At 41.0% G+C, this 18855-nt stretch overlaps 1 protein-coding gene across 2 annotated transcripts; it reads left to right on the top strand.

Annotated features, from left to right (window-relative positions):
* Positions 1–2732: 2732 nt before the first annotated feature.
* Positions 2733–18855, top strand: POLR2D (RNA polymerase II subunit D). Of its 2 annotated transcripts, XR_006962875.1 has the most exons (5): positions 2733–2840; positions 9727–9907; positions 14370–14465; positions 15431–16984; positions 18033–18855. XR_006962875.1 is itself a non-coding variant. In XM_047084740.1 (4 exons), exons 1-4 carry the CDS (start codon positions 2768–2770, stop codon positions 15507–15509), a joined length of 429 nt encoding a protein of 142 aa, XP_046940696.1. In that variant the 5' UTR covers positions 2733–2767; the 3' UTR covers positions 15510–17073. The 2 variants fall into 2 exon arrangements, 1 of the variants encoding a protein (XP_046940696.1); XM_047084740.1 differs by lacking the exon at positions 18033–18855 and having other exon boundaries at positions 15431–17073.

The following is an 18855-nucleotide window of genomic DNA, read 5'->3' as shown; positions in this document are numbered from 1 at the left end:
CCAGTGTACTGTTGCAATGGCTGGATGACTATCTGGACTGTCATCCAATGTCAGATGTAGATGGGGACCACTGGGCAAGTATCAAAACCTCTGGGACCCCTAAGCTACTCTGGACATGTGGGAGGAGGAAGCATAACTATGCTCAGACCTTCAGGTCAGGACAGGCTTTCTGAAAGGGGTGGGTGCTGAAGTAAGCCCAGCTTGACCTCAAGCCCTCAAGAGGGCTTTTCAGAGAGTCTTAACAGTTCCAACACAGGGCACACTGCCCAGACGGGCTTTAGAATCCAAGAGTGGGACTCTCAGGGCAGCCTCCAGGAAGTTGTACCTGGAAGGCAAGGGTGGTTTGCACAGTTACATAACCTCCCCACATCCCCACATCCCCATTCCGTTGTATCTCTAGAGATTGTATTAATACAAAGGGAAAGGGAGGGGGTCACGTGTTTATTCCTTTGGTTTCCTTTGTACACTTACCAGGCGACTTCCAGCAGCGGGTGCTAAGATTTTTTTTTTTTAATTTTTGAGAGAATAGATGAAATTGGGAGATTCTTAACATTAACTTTGAATATAGGGAGAAGTGGGAAACATATCAGCATACTATATTAATGGCAGAATACCTGGGTCCAGGAAAGACATTAGTGATTCAGTCTACAAGAGATTCTTTGAGAAGCAGACCAAAAGGTTACAAAAGTAAATTACTATTTTGGTTGAAAAAAATGTAGAGCAACATTAATAAAATATGTATTACAGCAAACGTGTTTGCGTAAGTTCTGTATAATTAGTGTTTTCCTTCATTTCCCAAGAATTATATGATGAAAATGACATTTAAGGAAATTGAAATATGAATTTACCTCAGAGTGAATATTCCTCTTATGTACCTGATAATTTCATTCATGTTACTACCCCCCATCTGTTTTGACTAAATGTTAAAGAACAGTTCCAGTGCCCACCCCTGCTCCTCAGATCTCTTGTGACTCACCTACCCCCAACCACAAGTAACTTTTTTCTCTATGTATCTTAAAAAAAATTTTTTTTTAATGTTTTTATTTTTGAGACAAAGACAGAGCATGAGCAGGGGAGGGGCAGAGAGCAAGGGAGACACAAAATCTGAAGCAGGCTGCAGGCTCTTACCTGTCAGCACAGAGTCAGATGCAGGGCTTGAACTCACAGACTGTGAGATCATGACCTGAGCTGAAGTCAGACACCTAACCGACTGAGCCACCCAGGCGCCGCACTATGAATCTTTCTATAGCATTTTCTTTCACTTTCTTTTCTCTGACCACTTGCCATTTTCTGTCTTTTATTATGGAAAATAAGTCCAGATTTTGCATCAGCTGCTTTTGGTCATCTTGTGGGGACATATTTATGACTGAATCATCTTTTTAACCCCAGGGCTTTCCACATGAGTGTTTATAAAGGTTTCCTGAATGAAAATGTTGTAGACCATCCACCTTGCAAACATCACAGTGTGCATTAATTCTCTCCTTACTTTCTTCACCTGTTCACTTCTTTCCTGCTGTGTGTATATAGAAGATACCAAGTGTTGGGTATCCAGCTTGATGTTGGGCCAGCACATGGTAAGGTCCAGTAGGTATTTGGTGCTCTTAATGGCCTGTTGGTTGGACAGATGGAAGAAAAAGGCCTATACTGAGTTCCAGGCCCATTTCCCACACCCAGCTGCTACATGTCCCCAGACTCCTCATCAGGACATTTGTCCTGCGCATCCAATGAACCATGTAGGAAAACATTTTCAAACAGTCTGCCTATGCTATGTAACCTACTACTATTTTACCCAGTAATTTTCTTCTGGAAATACAGATATACAGCAAATTAATTTTGTAAAAATTACTATATTTATAAATCAAAAGAACACAGATTACATACTGTCAAGTAATATATATATTTTTAATGTTGATTTATTTTTGTGTGTGAGAGAGAGAGCACGTGTGATCAGGGGAGGGGCAGAGAGAGAGGGGGACAGAGGGTCCCAAGCAGGCTCTGCTCTGACAGCAGAGAGCCAGATGTGGGGCTGGAACCCATGAACTGGGAGATCATGACCTGTGAAGTCTTAGGCTTAACCGACTGAGCCACCCAAGGCGCCCCTTAATTCATCATTTGTAAACACAGTTTAAAGGACAACTAAACACTGTTCACCACAGAGACAAATAATGCACTAATTCCTTCCTTTGTTGTACAATCTTCTATTTTCTCTCAAGCCGAAAACAGCATCGTTTTTCATTTGCTTACATTTCTGTGTATCATCCAAATGTTCCAACAGATGTATTAAAGGTCTCTCAGTATCACTTCCCACGTGCTCAGAAGTATCAGAATAATTCACTACAAATCGATCACATTTTTTAAAATACTTAAGCGTTCAAAGAAATTCCACTGTGTTTTCGGCGTCACTAACCCAGCTTTCCATCAAGAGGAGTTCCTAGGGTCAGTCAATTAGCGCGTTCCCGCGTTTCATCTAATCCTTCCTCCGGCTCTAGGAAGCAGGCCTTACGACAGGCGAGGAAGCTGAGGCTCAGAAAGGTCAGTTGACCAGTCCGAGGACGCGCGACAAAGGGGCCCTCGGCTCCCCAAAAAGCTCCGGGACTCCGTCGCCCTTGTCCGCCTGGGCATCCCAGAGAGCCGCGCCACCCCCACCAGCTTCCTGGTGGAAGCCCACCCCATCCTCTGCGACCACGCCCCTTCCGTGGCCGGGACCCGCGCTTCCGCTTCCGGCGGTGTGAGTGGGACGCGCGGCGTGGTGTGGCGTTTCGTGGTGATGGCGGCCGGAGGTAGCGATCCGCGGGCCGGCGACGTAGAGGAGGATGCCTCACAGCTTATCTTTCCCAAAGGTGGGGCTGGGGCTGCGCGACTGCCCCCGCTGTCCCGCGTGGTCGCCGCAAACCTGGCGTCGCCCCGTGCCTCGCCCGAGGCCGCGGCGGACAGCTGGGCGGGTTCCCGGCTAGGAGACTGGCGGGGAGGATGGGGGATGCGGCCGTGGGAGGGGCCTGGGCCCGCACGGCCACTGTACCTCTAGAGGGGCCAGTCGGATTCCACGCCTGCTGCCTTGGAACCGTGGGCGCCCCGCTCCACGCCACCCCTGAGCAGCCTCTTGCTACTCGTTTAAGTAATTTACCCGATAAACTGCGAAGTGCTGCAGGAATGTGGCAAGGATGAATAAAGCGACACTAGTTAAAGTGGTAAGGACATCATCATTAATCATTAATGTGCCATTCCAAGGGCGCTTGGCTGGCTCAGCCAGTAGAGCATGCGACTCTTGATCTCAGGGTCATGTGTTCAAGCCCCACATTGGGCAAGGAGCCTATTAAAAAAAAAAGGTAATGTAAGGTTGCAAAAGGAAAAAGAGACTAGCGTGGACTGAACTTCCGATGTGTGCAGAGTGACTGGGCCTTTTATAGGCAGAATAAAGATATGGGGAGGAGGTGAGTGGGGTCTCCATAGGATCAGGGAAGTGAAAAATTACAAAAACCGGGAAGGGGGGGTTGGTCGATTTGAAATCCATTTGGTTTTGTTAACTGGAGCTTGCAAGAGTTAAACTTCTCCTCTCCCACAGCTCTTACTGTGAACTGACGGAGGCCCTACCTTCAGGTGTTGGCTGGGACAAACAGTAAATTTCTTGGGCAGACTTGGTTTTCAGAGGCAGGAGCTTTAAAGGGGCTAAGGTCATCCTAGGAACATGGCCTTGAGCTGTTAGAAATTATGTTAGTGTTTTGTTAAAGTCTTTCTGGGCCAAGGTTGAGTCCCAAAAGGAGGACTCAGGAGCCTGGCCTGGCTAGAGTTTGGGTCAAGGAGAGCCTTTGTCAGAGGACTATCTACAAGTACAGCACATTTTACTGTCAGGGAACTTCCTTTGTGCAGTGTGATGTATTTTATTTGTAATCCCCCCCCCCCTTTTTTTTTAACTTTAGTTTTTTAATTTACATCCAAGTTAGTTAGGTTATAGTACAACAATGATTTCAGGAGTAGAATCCTTAATGCCTCTTACCCATTTAGCCCATTCCCCCTCCCACAACCCCTCCAGTAACCCTCTGTTTGTTCTCCATATTTAAGAGTCTCTTGTGTTTTGTCCCCCTCCCTGTTTTTATATTATTTTTGCTTTCCTTCCCTTGTGTTCATCTGTTTTGTGTCTTAAAGTCCTCATATGAGTGAAGTCATATGATTTTTGTCTTTGACTAATTTCGCTTAGCATGATACCCCCAGTTCCATCCACGTAGTTGCAAATGGCAAGATTTCATTGGTTTAGATTGCCGAGTAATACCCCATTGTATACATATACCACATCTTCTTTATCCATTCATCTGCTGATGGACGTTTGGGCTCTTTCCATACTTTGGCTATTGTTGATAGTGCTGCTATAAACATCGGGGTGCATGTGTCCCTTCGGAACAGCACACCTGTATCCCTTGGATAAATACCTAGTAGTGCAATTGCTGGGTCGTAGGGTAGTTCTATTTTTAATTTTTTGTAGAACCTCCATACTGTTGTCCAGAGTGGCTGCACCAGTTTGCATTCCCATGAGCTGTGCAAAAGAGATCCTCTTTCTCCACATTGTCACCAACATCTGTTGCCTGAGTTGTTAATGTTAGCTGATGTACTTTATTTGTAATTTAGGAGCCAAAAATAGGCAAGAAGCTTAAGATTTTAAAATAACCATATTTTACAGATAGTGGAAAATGCAAACTAAATCTTCACAGTATCCACCTTAACAATAACCTTAAAATTACCCAATAATTTTAAAATTGTTATATCCACGATAAAAACTGAAACTCTACACCCTTTTCACCCAGAGGAAACTACTGTAAACAATTTAGTGCTTATCCTTCCAGACTAATTTTATGTTTATTAATATATACATACACTATTTTTCTTTGTAAAAATGAGATTATACAAAAGAAGTGCTACAGCCTTTAAAAATTTTGACGGTAGGGGTGCCTGGGTGACCCAGTCAGTTAAGCGTCCGACTTTGGTTCAGGTCATGATCTCACAGTTCATGAGTTCCAGCCCCAAGTCAGGCTCTGTGCTGACAGCTCAGAGCCTGGAGCCTGCTTCAGGTTCTGTGTCTCCCTCTCTCTCTGCTCCTCCCCCGCTCGTGCTCTGTCTCTCTCTTTCAAAAATAAATAGACATTAAAAAAAAATTTCTTTTAATAAAGAAATTTTTTGACAATATATTGTGTAGAACTTTTTTGTTTTTGTTTTGTTTTTAAACTCCAGGCCCATCGTGGGGCTTGAACTCATGGCCTGGAGGTCAAGAGTTGCTTGGTCTGCTGACTCAGCCAGCCAGGCACTCCTGTCTTATTCTCTTAAAGGGCCGGATATACTTAGTGGTTTACCATAATACTATTTATCTGTTGATAAGCATATAGGTGGCTTCCAGTTTTTTATTTCATAGGCTCAAGGTCAAATTTCCATAGGATAGCTTCATAGAAGTTTTTGGCAGAATAGAAGTGTGTGTGTGTGTGTGTGTGTGTGTGTGTGTGTGTTTAAGTGTAATAACTGAGACAGAGATGCTTTCTTAATGTATGATAAAGCTTATTGTACTTGGGTTTTATCTAGGTACTTTTTATTTTTTACACTCTGAAAATATTTGTTTTGATAAAGGCAGGTAGCATCTGGTACACATGAAAATTTTATTGAATTTGGTATAATTAGATCTTAGATTCTGTCAAGTAATGGTATGTCAGAGTTCTGAATATCTCTTATCTTTAACTTCTCAGCTCATATGTGGGGGGGGGGACACAGTGTTTATTATGTAGTTTAGAACATGTGAAGATGCGGGCACCTGGTTTGCTCAGCCAGTAGAACATTTGACTCTATGTCGGGGGTTGTGAATTCAAGCCCTATTTTGGGGGTAGACTTGACTTAAAAAAAAATTTGAAGATACATAGAAACAACAGTAAGTACTTAAAAGTTAAGGAAAGCCTTTGCTATAGATAGCAAGCAAACAAATGTGTGCTAATTCATTGTAGGACAGAAAGAATGCATGAGGCAACTGAAAGCATCTGAGAGTTTGTAGTGGTAGTTTTCACAGCATGTTTGCCTGAAAATACAATTTGTCCTTTATCCATGTGATATAATTAACAGCAATTCTACTGAAAAAACTAGTAAGTAAGCCATTTTTCCAAAAATGTTTGTATGATCCCAGTCCCTCCCTCCCTCAATTAAAGAAATCCCCTAGAATATTTTGTACTAGAGAGAAAATTTTGTAGTAGAAGACCATCTGAAATTGCTACCTTTATCATAATGTTTGTAATGAAGCGTCCTCAAAATTCCCAGTGTTGGGGCCCCTGGGTGGCTCAGTTAAGTGTCCAGCTTCAGCTCAGGTCATGATATCATGGTTTGTGAGTTCGAGTCCTGCATCAGGCTCTGTGCTGACAGCTCAGAGCCTGGAGCCTGCTTCGGATTCTGTATCTCCCTCTCTGCCCCTACCCTGCTTGTGCATGCGTGCGCACTCGCTCTCTCTCGCTCTCTCTCAAGAATAAACATACATTAATTTTTTTTTTTTTAATAAAAAAGAAAATTCCCAGTTAAGGTACTGGTCAAGGAATATTTTTCCTTCTTATAGGAAGGAATTGATAAATAATTTGGATGAATTGATAAATAATTTGGATTAATAAATTGTGGCTATGGTTCTTAAAAGATCAGTACAGAGGAAGAGTAACATGCATAGTTTGGCTGCTTTGACCTTTCATTGTTTGAAAGGAGTGAAAGTGATGTATAAATAGTACTTGGACATTACCCTCAGTAAAGAATGGGAACAGGTGACTTCCTGGTGTTCTGACAGTTCTGTTCTGTTACATTTAACAGGTAAATTTTGCTTGGTATGGAAAGGGAGGCATATCTTACTTGGCCAATTTTCCAGGAGGCTTAAAAGCAGCAATAGCTGTAACAAACATGGAGATGGTTCTTACTAGTAATTCTTGTTTAGCCTATTGGTTTCCATTTTCTTTTTTTTTTTTCTTTAAGTTTGTTTATTTTGAGAGAGCTTGCCCACAAGTGGGGGAGGCGCAGAGAGAGGGAATGAGAGAATCCCAAACAGGCTCTGCAGTGTCAGCATGGACTGGAACTTAGAAACCGTGAGATCATGACCTGAGCTGAAACCAAGAGTCAGATGGTTAACTAACTGAGCCACCCAGATGCCCCTGATTTCCATTTTCTGAGTCTGTATCAATGCAGCAGCCTCAGAAGTTGAGATTAACCCACTTTTTAGCTGCTGCTGCTTTTTTTTCCTCTTATGTCACTTGTGACTGTCACTTCAGAGATGTGGAGTCCTACGCTCCTAATATTTACTGTTGTCTCATCTCATTGCTTTGAAAGCAGTAGTTTCTTCACTTGTACATCACTTCACCAGTGAGTAACAGGCAGTGACCTGGGCTGGACAGGAATTGGCTCTGAGTTCCTCTTGTTCAAATTCTGCTGACCTCGAGTAGAAAATAGCTTTTTGGTGCCTTTTAGATTCAGAAGTAATGAGAACCTTGCAAGTAAAAATACTGTTTCCTCCTGCTGCCACCCTCCCCCAGCACAGACTGTTGTGGAAGCAGAGTGGAGCTCTTGTCACCTGGCCCGAGAGAGGGGGGCCACCCCTCTGATAGTGGTATTAGTGATTTCCCGAGAGTAAACATGCCCAGATCCCATGGAAATGCTAAATTGCACGTAATTTTGGGTTTTCCTCATTCGTCTTCATCAGTGTGGGATTAGAAACATGAATCCGTGTTTATGAATGGTTCCTACTCTGGAGGAACTCCCTGATAAAGAAAAGGCAGAAACCAGCTCTAATACTTTATAATAATTATTAGGAATGTATGTTCCTGTGGGATGCAAAGGAGACACTGGTTTCCCAAGGAGATAATGTTATTCTGAAAATATAGGGAAAGTTTACCATATATTATGGAAAAACCTAGTTTTTTTATTTATTTCTTTTAAAACTAGTTTTTAAAGACTGCTTACTGGTATTCTTACTGTTCATGAGGATTATTATAATTTTTTTTTAAGTTTGTTTTCAGAAAGAGGGCACAAGCAGGGGAAGGGCAGAGAGAAAGAGTGAATCCCAAGCAGGCTCCATGCTGCCAGTGTAGACTCCAGTGTGGGACTTGAACTCACAAACCTTGAGATTATGACCTGAGCCAAAATCTAGAGTTGTACATTTAACTGATTGAGCTACCCACGTGCTCCAAGAGGATTTTTTTTAATGTTTATTTTTTATTTTTGAGAGCAAGTGTGGCAAGGGCAGAGAGAGAGGGGACAGAGGGTCTGAAGCAGGCTCTGCGCTGTCAGGCTGATACCACTGAGCCCCATGCAGGGCTTGAACTCATGAACCGTGAGATTATATATAACCTGAGCCAAAGTCAAATGCTCAACCGACAGGATTATTTAAAAAAATTTTTTTAAATGTTTATTTATTTTTGAGAGACAGAGACATGGCACGAGTGGGGGAGGGGCAGAGAGAGAGGGAGAGACAGAATCTGAAGCAGGCTCCAGGCTCTGAGCTGTAAGCACAGAGCCCAACGTGGGGCTCGAACTCATGAGCCATGAGATCATGACCTGAGCCTAAGTCAGATGCTCAGCAGACTGAGCCACCCAGGCGCCCTGACTGAGGATTATTTTAAATGAGCGAGCCCAAATGTCCATCACATGATGAATAGATAAAAACGTGGCATGTGCATATATATATAATATATATGTGTGCATACACACTCGTACACACTCAGTGGACTCAGCCGTAAAAAGAATGAAATCTTGGCTATTTACAATGACATGGATGGAGCTAGAGAGTATAACGCTAAGTGCCATAAGAGAAAGACACTGATTTCACTCATATGTGGAATTTAACAAACAAAACAGATGTACATAGGGGAAAAGAAAAAAAGAGGGGCAAATCAGAAAACAGACTCTTTACAGGAAAAAAAAACAAGGTTGCTGGAGGGGAAGTGGGACCGGGGGGATGAGTTAAATGGGTGATGGGTATTAAGGAGGGCACTTGTAATGAGCACTGGGTGTCATGTATAAGTGATGAATCCCTAAATTATATACTTGAAACTAGTATTACACTGTATGTTAACTCACTAGAACTTAAGAAACTTGAAACTAAAAAAATAAATAGGTATCAAGGGCAGGAGATTTGTGTGATGGTAAATATTTGAAATAGGTTTAGTTGGTAAACTACATAAGACTATGAAACCTGGAAGGTAGGGAGTAGGGACTTCTGGCCTCAGGCCCAATGCCAAGTACGTGATCTGGGTGAATGAGTAGATAATAGATTCATTCAGCTACTAAAATAGAATTGGGGGTGCATTATTGTGTGTTTCCAAACCCTTGGCCCTCCCTAATGTGTAATAATTATTAAAATTGAGGGTATAGTATTAGTATTATGGAACTACATTAGGAGCTCATGCAAGCTAAAGAGAAATAATTGTTGGTTATGCTCCCTTTTGGAATCAGTAACTGGCCTAATTAGGATAATGACGTGTCATTATTTAATAGCACGTCCAGGTCAGGTTCTTTGATGTTAGAAACTGGCCCCACTGAACTAAATTTTAGTCTCATGAACTCTTCTGTGCCTTGTGGTAGGCAGGTCTGGCTGAAGGTGAAGCTGTGGGATATGAGGCCTCTGGCTTTATGCAGGGATGCAAACTTGCTGTTAATCTCGAAAGCAAAATGAACATTTAGAAGCTGTCTTTTGAAGGAATATTTTCAGCTGACATTTGTGCTTCTCACAAATAGAGTTTGAAACAGCGGAGACACTACTAAATTCAGAAGTTCACATGCTTCTGGAGCATCGAAAGCAACAGAATGAGAGTGCAGAGGATGAACAGGAACTTTCTGAGGTCTTCATGAAAACTTTAAATTACACAGCCCGTTTCAGTCGTTTCAAAAACAGAGAGACTATTGCCAGTGTCCGCAGGTGAGTGCTAAAGGAAAGTTTTTATTAATCCAAATTCGTGGATGTCTGAGCGTAAAATACTTTTGCCTCCAGCACCACCAGCACCAGCACCCAATGGGCATCATCTATACCATGAATGTAAGAAAAATAATGTCTTTGTCAGAAATTTAAAAACGGCTCTTTGATCACCAAAATGCTCTTTGATCACCTTTTCCGGTACCTGAAATCCCCGTGGTCATCCTGTACAGTAACCACTATTGGCAGTTTGTTGTTATTCTTCCAGATGTTTTCCATGCATTCACATACATATATACACCTATAAACAACACACAAGTGATTTGTGATGGTGGTTGTTTTAATAAAATGGGCTTATTTATTATTCACCTGAAATGTCTTCAAGATCTTTTTTTTTGTATTTTAATTTTAATTGTTTTTAATGTTTATTTATTTTTGAGAGAAAGAGACAGAGCATGAGGGGGAGGGGTAGAGAGAGAGAGGGAGACACGGAATCTGAAGCAGGCTCCAGGCTCCAGCTGTCAGCACAGGGCCAGACGCAGGGCTCAAGCCCATGATCCACGGGATCATGACCTGAGCCACGTAGGCTCCCTTCAAGATCTTTATATGTTTGTAAATATAAATCAGGAGCTGTACCTTTCAGAAGATGGATTTTAGCATTTTTTCCCAAGGCATTGCTTCTCAAATTGAGTTGGATGTAACCTGGGAAACAGTGATGCTCTGGGGCATATAGCAGGCCACAGGAGAAACATCTTCCTCAAGTAGCAGTTTAATTTAATGGTAGGTGATTTTAAAACATTTCTACATTAAAACAAACAGATACCAGCATACTGTGGAGTAAAACAAAAACTGTGTATAAATTCTTGAATTAAATTACAAGACTTAAAACCCTACTTGTAGATGCAGAAAGTCATTTGAGCCCATGCGCCCAGGTTGCCTAGGGGTACTTGTTTGCTCTGTTCCAGAGAAAATGTTTGAGAAGTACTGTCCTTAGGAAAAGCAAGTGTACAAAAAAGATGTATATACACATACTTTTCAGGGAGATATTTCTAATAGCCAATGGTAAAAAGAAAAAAAAGAAAAGCAACCTAAACATTCAATAGTAATTAAATAAATAAAGTAGTAAATCATTTGGTGAACTACTATATTGTTATTAAAATTGTGGTAGTGGGGCCCCTGGGTGGCTCAGTCGGTTAAGTGTCTGATTTCGGCTCAGGTCGTGATCTCGCAGTCCGTGAGTTCGAGCCCCGCATCGGGCTCTGTGCTGACAGCTCAGAGCCTGGAGCCTGTTTCGGATTCTGTGTCTCCCTCTCTCTGACCCTCCCCCATTCATGCTCTGTCTCTCTCTGTCTCAAAAATAAATAAAGGTTAAAAAAAAATTTTTAAAAAATTGTAGCAAATGAAAGATGTTGACATATTAAGTGTGCAGAAAATGAAGGTGATAAAATTGTATCTGAAGTATACAGTCTGTTCTAGAAGGTGTGGGTGTACACACTGAGGAAAGATGGGAGGGGAGTGTGCAGTGTTGGGCCTGTGAGGTGACCTGAGTAGATGAAGGTAGGCTTATACCTTTGTGAATAAATGGTCTCAGGATTGTAAACATGTTGGTTCTCCCCAAATTACTGTATATATTTAGTGCCATTCTGCAACCTCAAGGAAATGGCGGGGGGGGGGGGCTAATAAAATGATCTTAATATTGTAAGAATTGTCAGAAAAAATTTTCTAAGAAAAATGAAGAAGAATTTGTCGTAAATGACAACAAATTCAAATACAGTTCTATCATATTTTGTGTGAGTCCAGTATATGGCATTGTAGGTTAGTGGGGAAATACTTTAAAACAAAGTTTGAACACTATATCACATTTTTAAAGTTTATTTATTTTGAGTTGGGGAGGGGCAGAGAGAGATTCCTTAGCAGGCCTATGCTGTCAGCACAGAGCCTGACATGGGGCTCTGTCCCTCAAACTGAGATCATGACCCAAGCTGATATCAAGAGTCAGACATTTAACCGAATGAGCCACCCAGGCACATACCCCCTCCCCCTTTTTTAAGGTTTATTTATTTATTTTGAGAGAGAGTGTGGGAGGGGCAGAGAAGAGAGGGAGAGAGAGATTGCCAGGCAGCCTCTGCCCTGTCAGCACACAGCCTGTCTCAGGGCTCAAACTCACAAACTGTGAGATATGACCTGAGCCGAAACCAAGAGTTAGACACTTAACTGACTGAGCCACCCAGGCACCCCTGAACACTGTATCTTACACCGAATTTAATTCCTCAGGAATTAAGGATTGGAATATAAACCATGGCGAATAAAAGTGTTATGTGACAGTGTGAGTGAATATATGTATTATTTTGGCTGTGGTTAGTAGGACTTTAAATGTGGGGAAACTTGAGTGATTTCAGTTGAATATAAGCTTTGTGAGGGCAGGAACTTGGTCGTATTCATCACTGTCAGACTCGTTGTGGGCACTAAATAAATACTGAATAAACAAAAGAATTTGTATAAATATCTTTAAACTCCCCTACATCAAATAAAATGCCGTATGCAAAATATAAGTATAAACAGGGAAAGAATTGGTATCCTTAATATTCTCTTAATATTGAAAACTCCCAGCAAATAATTAAGAAAGAGGTGACACCAGTTTTTGAAAATGGACACCGTCTCCAATTAGAGGCTTGATTTGAATCAGAACTTTAAATGGCTCGCTAATTCACATGAAATTATGCTCATCTTCAAGGAAATCAAAAAATGGTAAAAGAGCTAAGTAGATTTGAAAAGATTAGAAAAAGGGGCTCCTGGGTGACTCGGTTAAGCGTCTGACTCTTGAATTTGGCTCAGGTCACGATCTCGCAGTTCCTGAGTTCAAGCCTCATAACTGGGCTCTCTGCTGTCAGCGTAGAACCCACTTCTCGGATCTTCTGTTCCCCTGTCTCTCTGCCCCTCCCCTGCTTGTTCTCTCTCTCTATCCCTTTCACCCTCCCTCCCTCTCTCTCTCAAAATAAATAAACTTAAAATAAAGACATTCATATCCTCTGGATAATTTGACTTCCAGGACTTTATCTTTAAAACACACAGTAATTGGGGCACTTGGCTGGCTCAGTTGGTGGAGCAGCCAACCTTCTATGTCAGGGTTGTAAGTTCAAGCCCCATGTTGGGCATAGAACTTAAAAATTAAATCTTTAAAAAAAATACACAGTAATCAAAACTAAATCACACAGTAATCGATCAAATACACAAAGAAGTACACATAATGTTCAAAAAGCGTTACTTAAAATGAATAATTGAAACAGTTGAAATGTTCAACAGCAGGAAATTTGATATATAAATTATGGCACAGCCTTTTAGTGGAGTGCCATGTTCAGGGTGCTGTTATGTGTGTACTAATAGGAAAACAGCTGTGTTGTTGATTGGAAAAAGGCCAATCACAGAATGACATTTGTTATGACTCATTTGTTTTAAAAAAGAAATTACAGAGGAGGGGAAGGTGATCTCCATGGAAAAGTTAATACTAGTTATTTCTGGGTAGGATTTCAGGTTATCTTCACCTTTTTGATATCTTTTGTATTGTTTATGAGTAGATGTTCATTTTACAACAAACCCCTCCACACACATACCTACACTACACTTCTTTAGAAACCTCTTCCCAAGTAACTAAGTTTACAATATTTTCTTTAGAAAATGGATATAGCTTTTTAAGTGACAAAAAGTGATGAATGTATGAGTGAATATTCTAAAACAGAAAAGTGTTTGGAATGATACGCTAAGATGATAACATTGATTTTGTTTAGGTAGTGATATGGGTAGCTTTTATTTATCTGTCATGTATTTTCTAAATTCTGTGTGATAACTAATATGCTTGTAATAGAATGATACGCACAGTAAATGTTTTGTTTCCGAACAGATGTTTAAGGTGTTCTCTGAAACCAAATCCACCATGGATGAGGTCTCTTTTAAGAGCTATATGTGTGAAAAACCAAGATAGGATTTGACAGTGTTTTATACAATTTGAATTAGAATTGTGCATTTAAAATAAGATGCTGTTTGCACACATATTTGTACAAAGTAAGGTTTGCCTATATTTATTTTGTAGATAAGTTTAAAAGAGAATTTCCTCCTTGTCACAATATCCAAACAAGGGAGGAGAGAACAACAAAATAAATTCCTGAGGAAAAGGTTGTGTAGTCCTTAAGGTGTATATGGTGGTTTTTCAAAAGTTAAAATGACACGGCTTCTCTTGCCCTGTGTGCTCTGCTCACTTTTGTGGCCTCTGTCTGATTTCACTGTAATTTCCTGTTCTCCAGGAACAGAACAGGAAATGATCTGAAAGTGTGATTTGGCAGCCAAGCAAACTATATGAAAGATTGCAAGTGCTTTGCTTGCTTACCTTTCTTGCTAAGTACCTTTGGGTTCTCTTTTTCCTAGTCATCATTCTTTGATTTTTGTTTGTTTTGATTCTTTACTCCATGATCAGCTTGTTGCTCCAGAAGAAGCTTCATAAGTTTGAGTTGGCCTGTTTGGCCAACCTTTGCCCAGAGACTGCTGAGGAGTCGAAGGCTCTGATCCCAAGGTTAGTACCAGCTGTGCTGAGTTCTGTATGTTGGATAGATTCCTACAAGTAGAATTAGTGTGTCTAAATGGTGTGTGCATTTAAAATATGGACTGATATCATCAGCATTGAATGGAGTACCTTTTTTAACAGGGTATGAAAATGATGGTTTTATAGCACACCAACTGTTAGCAAAAATGTGGAACAGCTGAATCTTTCATACACTGATGGTAGGAGTGCAAACTAGTACAGTCACTCACTTTGGAGAACAGTTTAGCTACATCTAGTAAAGTTAAAGATGATTATACACTGACCCAAAAACCATTCCTGGGTACATGCCCTGAAAGCAGCTCATACAGTTCATAAGAAGGCATATTCTAGTGCTCATTACTGCATTGTTCGTGGTAACAGAACTTGATAATCTGTCAAACATGGGCATGAATAAAAAAATCATTTATATAGCAATGAAAACATTAATAAACTGGAATAACATCCAATACCAAAATGAATTTGGAGTGAAGAAAATTGTAGAAGGATATATACAGAATGATGCCATTTCTTATAAAGTGTAAAAACAGTGCTGCATATGACTTGAGAGAGATAGATAATAGGTATAAAATAAGTATAGAAATGATAAATACCAAATTTAGCATAATGGCTAATTCTGGGGAAGGTATTTTGATAGGGAGCATACACAGAGCCATTCATTAATTTGTTCTGTTGTGTTTATCAAAGAAATCTAAATCAAGTAGGAGTAACTATTAAGGTTACCTTATTTTCTATACTTTTTTAAATCTTTGAAACACTTCATAATGTTTCTAAAAGGAATGGCATGCAGCAAGTACAGCTGAAAGGGTAAAGGTGTCAGCATTTAGAGGTAAATGGAGAAGTGGGCACAGCGGTGCTCAAAGATCAGTGTGTTAAAAAGAGATCGGGAACATTGTCAGTTGCTGAGACACTTAGTTCTTTTGGTTTTTTTCTCGTAGCCTGGAGGGGCGGTTTGAAGATGAGGAGCTGCAGCAGATTCTTGATGATATCCAGACCAAGCGCAGCTTTCAGTATTAATCTCCAGATACCATTCTGCTGCTGAGGGCACGACACCCCAGCCCAGCACCACTGTCCCGGTCTCTGGAGCTGACTTACACAGAAATTGTATGGCAGAAGACACTTGGTGTAGGTTGCTGTGTTGGACTTGACTAGTGGACCTTGATAACCTGACCTTGCCTCTCAGAAGGGTGAGATGGGGTGCTGTGCTCATATGCTACACTGTTGACTACCTCATACCACAGTTTTGGTCCCGGTGGTATTTCTAAAAATTTTTTAAGTCATCTCTACTCCCAGCATGGGACTTTAACTCATGACCCCAGGATCAGTTGACGCATGCTCTACCAACTGATGCAGCCAGGTGCCCCCTTTTTAAGATTTTATCTTTTTTAGCTCCTGTGTTATTTTTGATTCCTAAGATTTCGTGTTTAATAATTTCAATCTGTTTATAGTTCTTAAAACTAATAGAATGTATAAAACTGGTATAGGAAGCAATAGTCTTATCTCAATGTGAAAGGAAGAATTAAGGGGGGCCCCTGGCTGGCTCGGTCAGTATAGCATACAATTCTTGATCCCAGGGCCATGAGTTCAAGCCCCATGTTGGGCATGGAGCCCACTTAAAAAAACAAAACAAACAAAAAAGCCCAAACAGGGGTCCCCAAATATAAATGCAAAAGGAAGAATTAAACCAGATCTGTATCGTCATTTAAAATTCTTAAAGGAGGATAGTCATGACTGTGAGACAGCATTGGCATCGTGCTTAACCTGGAAGTCCAGGAAGAAGCTTGCTGGAAAGCAGTTACACCTGAGGATAACTGCCAAGCATCATGGAGCCCATAGCCCTGAGGTAGATGGGTACTTGGCCTTTTTTCTTGGACTGTTGCAGAATGTAGGTTTGGAGGCAGTGGTCCTTAAGCACTGTTTTCTCACTCCCAAATTAAGATTTTTTTCCTTCATAGGCCAAACTTGAAGGTTTGAACACTTTGAAGAGTCTTTGAATGGGACATTCCAGTCCAAACCTCTGGCTTGCTACTCAGTAGGTGTTCTCTGATGAGGGTGACTTGGAAGGAGGGAGCCTGCCTCTTCGGGAGCCACTACAGTGCAGTCACTCGATGTGAAGCTAGTTGGGGGAATCTCTTTAATAGCTAAACATTCTAGCTGGGTATACTGCAGTATCATACCCAGTGAGGTTTAGCCACGGCACAGATACTGGTCACTGAAGAAAAAAAAAAAAGCTAAACATTCTAGCTTTGATATTTCTGAAGGAAATATGCCTGTTTTCTTCACAATTTGGAGATTTTTCTTTAGAGCGCTTGTTGGCTCCAGATGAATGTATGATCCAAAAAAAGGTTGGAGAGACAACAAAGTTTGTTTTGTTTTGTTTTAAATAGGTTCCACATCCATTGTAGGACTTGAACTCCTGACTCGGAGATCAAGAGTCTTATGCTCTACTGACTGAGCTTGCCAGAGGCCCCAACAAAGTTAGCTTTTAAAAGGTAAGATAATTTGGAGTGCCTCATTGGCTCAGTCAGTAGAGCATATGATTCTTGATCTTGGGGTCATGAGTTCAAGCCTCATGTTTGGTGTAGAGTTTACTTAAAAAATAGTTTGATATGTGCTGGCTAAGGCAAAAATAAACTTTATAAATTCTTTCATTTTCTGAAATGACACAGTTTATAAGTCACTGATATTTAGTATTTGAAGGAAATCATCTTTTCATCCTTGGCAACTTCCCTTCTTTGAAACACATCAGTGTTCTGGGTTATAAAATGTAGATGCTAATAGTATGTATTCCATAGATAATTTTGAGAAGATTGCTAAAAAGAGCCTAATTAGTGTCTGACATCTATTATGCCCCAATAAACGTTAGCTCGTATTAGCATCTCGGTCAGATGAGCAAGTAGACATAGGTAGTTAGCTTGCTTCATAGAAATTAGTGTAGGAATTTGGTAGCATGCCACTGGTACTGGTATCAGGCTATGAAAGCCAAATTACTTGGATCTGTAGAATTGTTTTTATTTTTTTTTTATTTTTTTTTAATGTTTATTTATTTTTTTTGAGACAGAGAGAGACAGAGCATGAACGGGGGAGGGTCAGAGAGAGGGAGACACAGAATCTGAAATAGGCTCCAGGCTCTGAGCTGTCAGCACAGTGCCCGACGCGGGGCTTGAACTCACGGACCGCGAGATCATGACCTGAGCTGAAGTCGGCCGCTTAACCGACGGAGCCACCCAGGCGCCCCCGTAGAATTGTTTTTAAAGAGAGGCAGTAACACGTGTGGCTTGGCACCAACTAGTGGCACAGAAAGAAGAGACCTAAAAGCAGACCTAAGGGACAGTCTAGGCCTGTGTGCTATATGGCAAGGGAGCAGTGCATTGCCGCCCACGTGCCATTAGTCCGTGAGCCGCCTGAGCATGTCAAAGTAATGGGCCCAGCATAGAGTTAGGCACTGATGAATGGTAGTAAGATGATCAGAAGTACTAGGGAAAAAAGAACAACATATCAGGGAACTATTTGTAAAAGCGATGTCATGCTATGTTACAGATTCAGTCTGGCTAATGTTCTGCTGGACATTGTTTTCTGCAGTGCGGTCCCAGACCACGTCTTACAGAATCATTAGGAGACCCTGCATAATCTTTAATCATCTGTGACACATGGTGAGGCTCACTGTACTGTGTTTGCAAAAGCTGAAACAAAACCTACTGAGCATTAAAACAGGGATGTCATGTTGTCAAGCCATCATCAGAAAGCTAAGTTAACTGGAAGAAACTTTTCTGAAGATTGTAGTCATTCTGGTTTTATTAAACTTTATTAAACTTAAGGTTTGAAAAACAGCCTTCCTGAATGGAGCCTGAACAGCACAAGCTGTTCTTATCAAGCATTAATGTTTTAAGTTTATTTACAGAACCACTGCTGCCCACATGAAGACCTGCACGTGAATGGTGGTTACAGTGTTACTCATAATAGCCCAAACCTGGAAACAATCTGAATGCCCACCAACTGATGAATAAACAAAATCTATATCCAAATGGCAGAATACTATTTAGCAATAAAAAGGAACAAACGTACAAAAAGCACAAAATTACTGAAGCCCACAGGATATGCCGGTGGTGTGACATTTTTTCTACTTTTTGTTATGAAAAGTTTAAACAGAGAAGCTCAAAGACCGTACATTGATCACCTATCATCACCTACATGTAACATAACGTTTGTAATATTTGCTTCATCTCTATTTTTGCTAGGAAGCAGTTGAAAGCAGCTTGACGCTTCATTGAAATTACTTAAGCTTGCACTTTTAAAAACACTTTATTGGGGCACCTGTGTGGCTCAGTCAGTTGAGCGTCAACTTCAGCTCAGGTCATGATCT

This window comes from Lynx rufus, unplaced genomic scaffold (genome assembly GCF_022079265.1).
Source record: "Lynx rufus isolate CCGP_SWC_20201006 ecotype Redwood Valley unplaced genomic scaffold, mLynRuf1.p SCAF_2, whole genome shotgun sequence".
NCBI lineage: Eukaryota > Metazoa > Chordata > Mammalia > Carnivora > Felidae > Lynx > Lynx rufus.
The sequence above is the reverse complement of the archived record's forward strand: the minus strand, read 5'-3'. Positions and strand labels throughout refer to the sequence as shown.

Coding starts and splice junctions, on each gene's coding strand:
- POLR2D (XM_047084740.1), top strand. CDS start 2,768: ATGGCGGCCGGAGGTAGCGATCCGCGGGCCGGCGACGTAGAGGAGGAT. Junction 2,841..9,726: donor ACAGCTTATCTTTCCCAAAG/GTGGGGCTGGGG, acceptor TCTCACAAATAG/AGTTTGAAACAGCGGAGACA. Junction 14,466..15,430: donor TCGAAGGCTCTGATCCCAAG/GTTAGTACCAGC, acceptor TTTTTCTCGTAG/CCTGGAGGGGCGGTTTGAAG.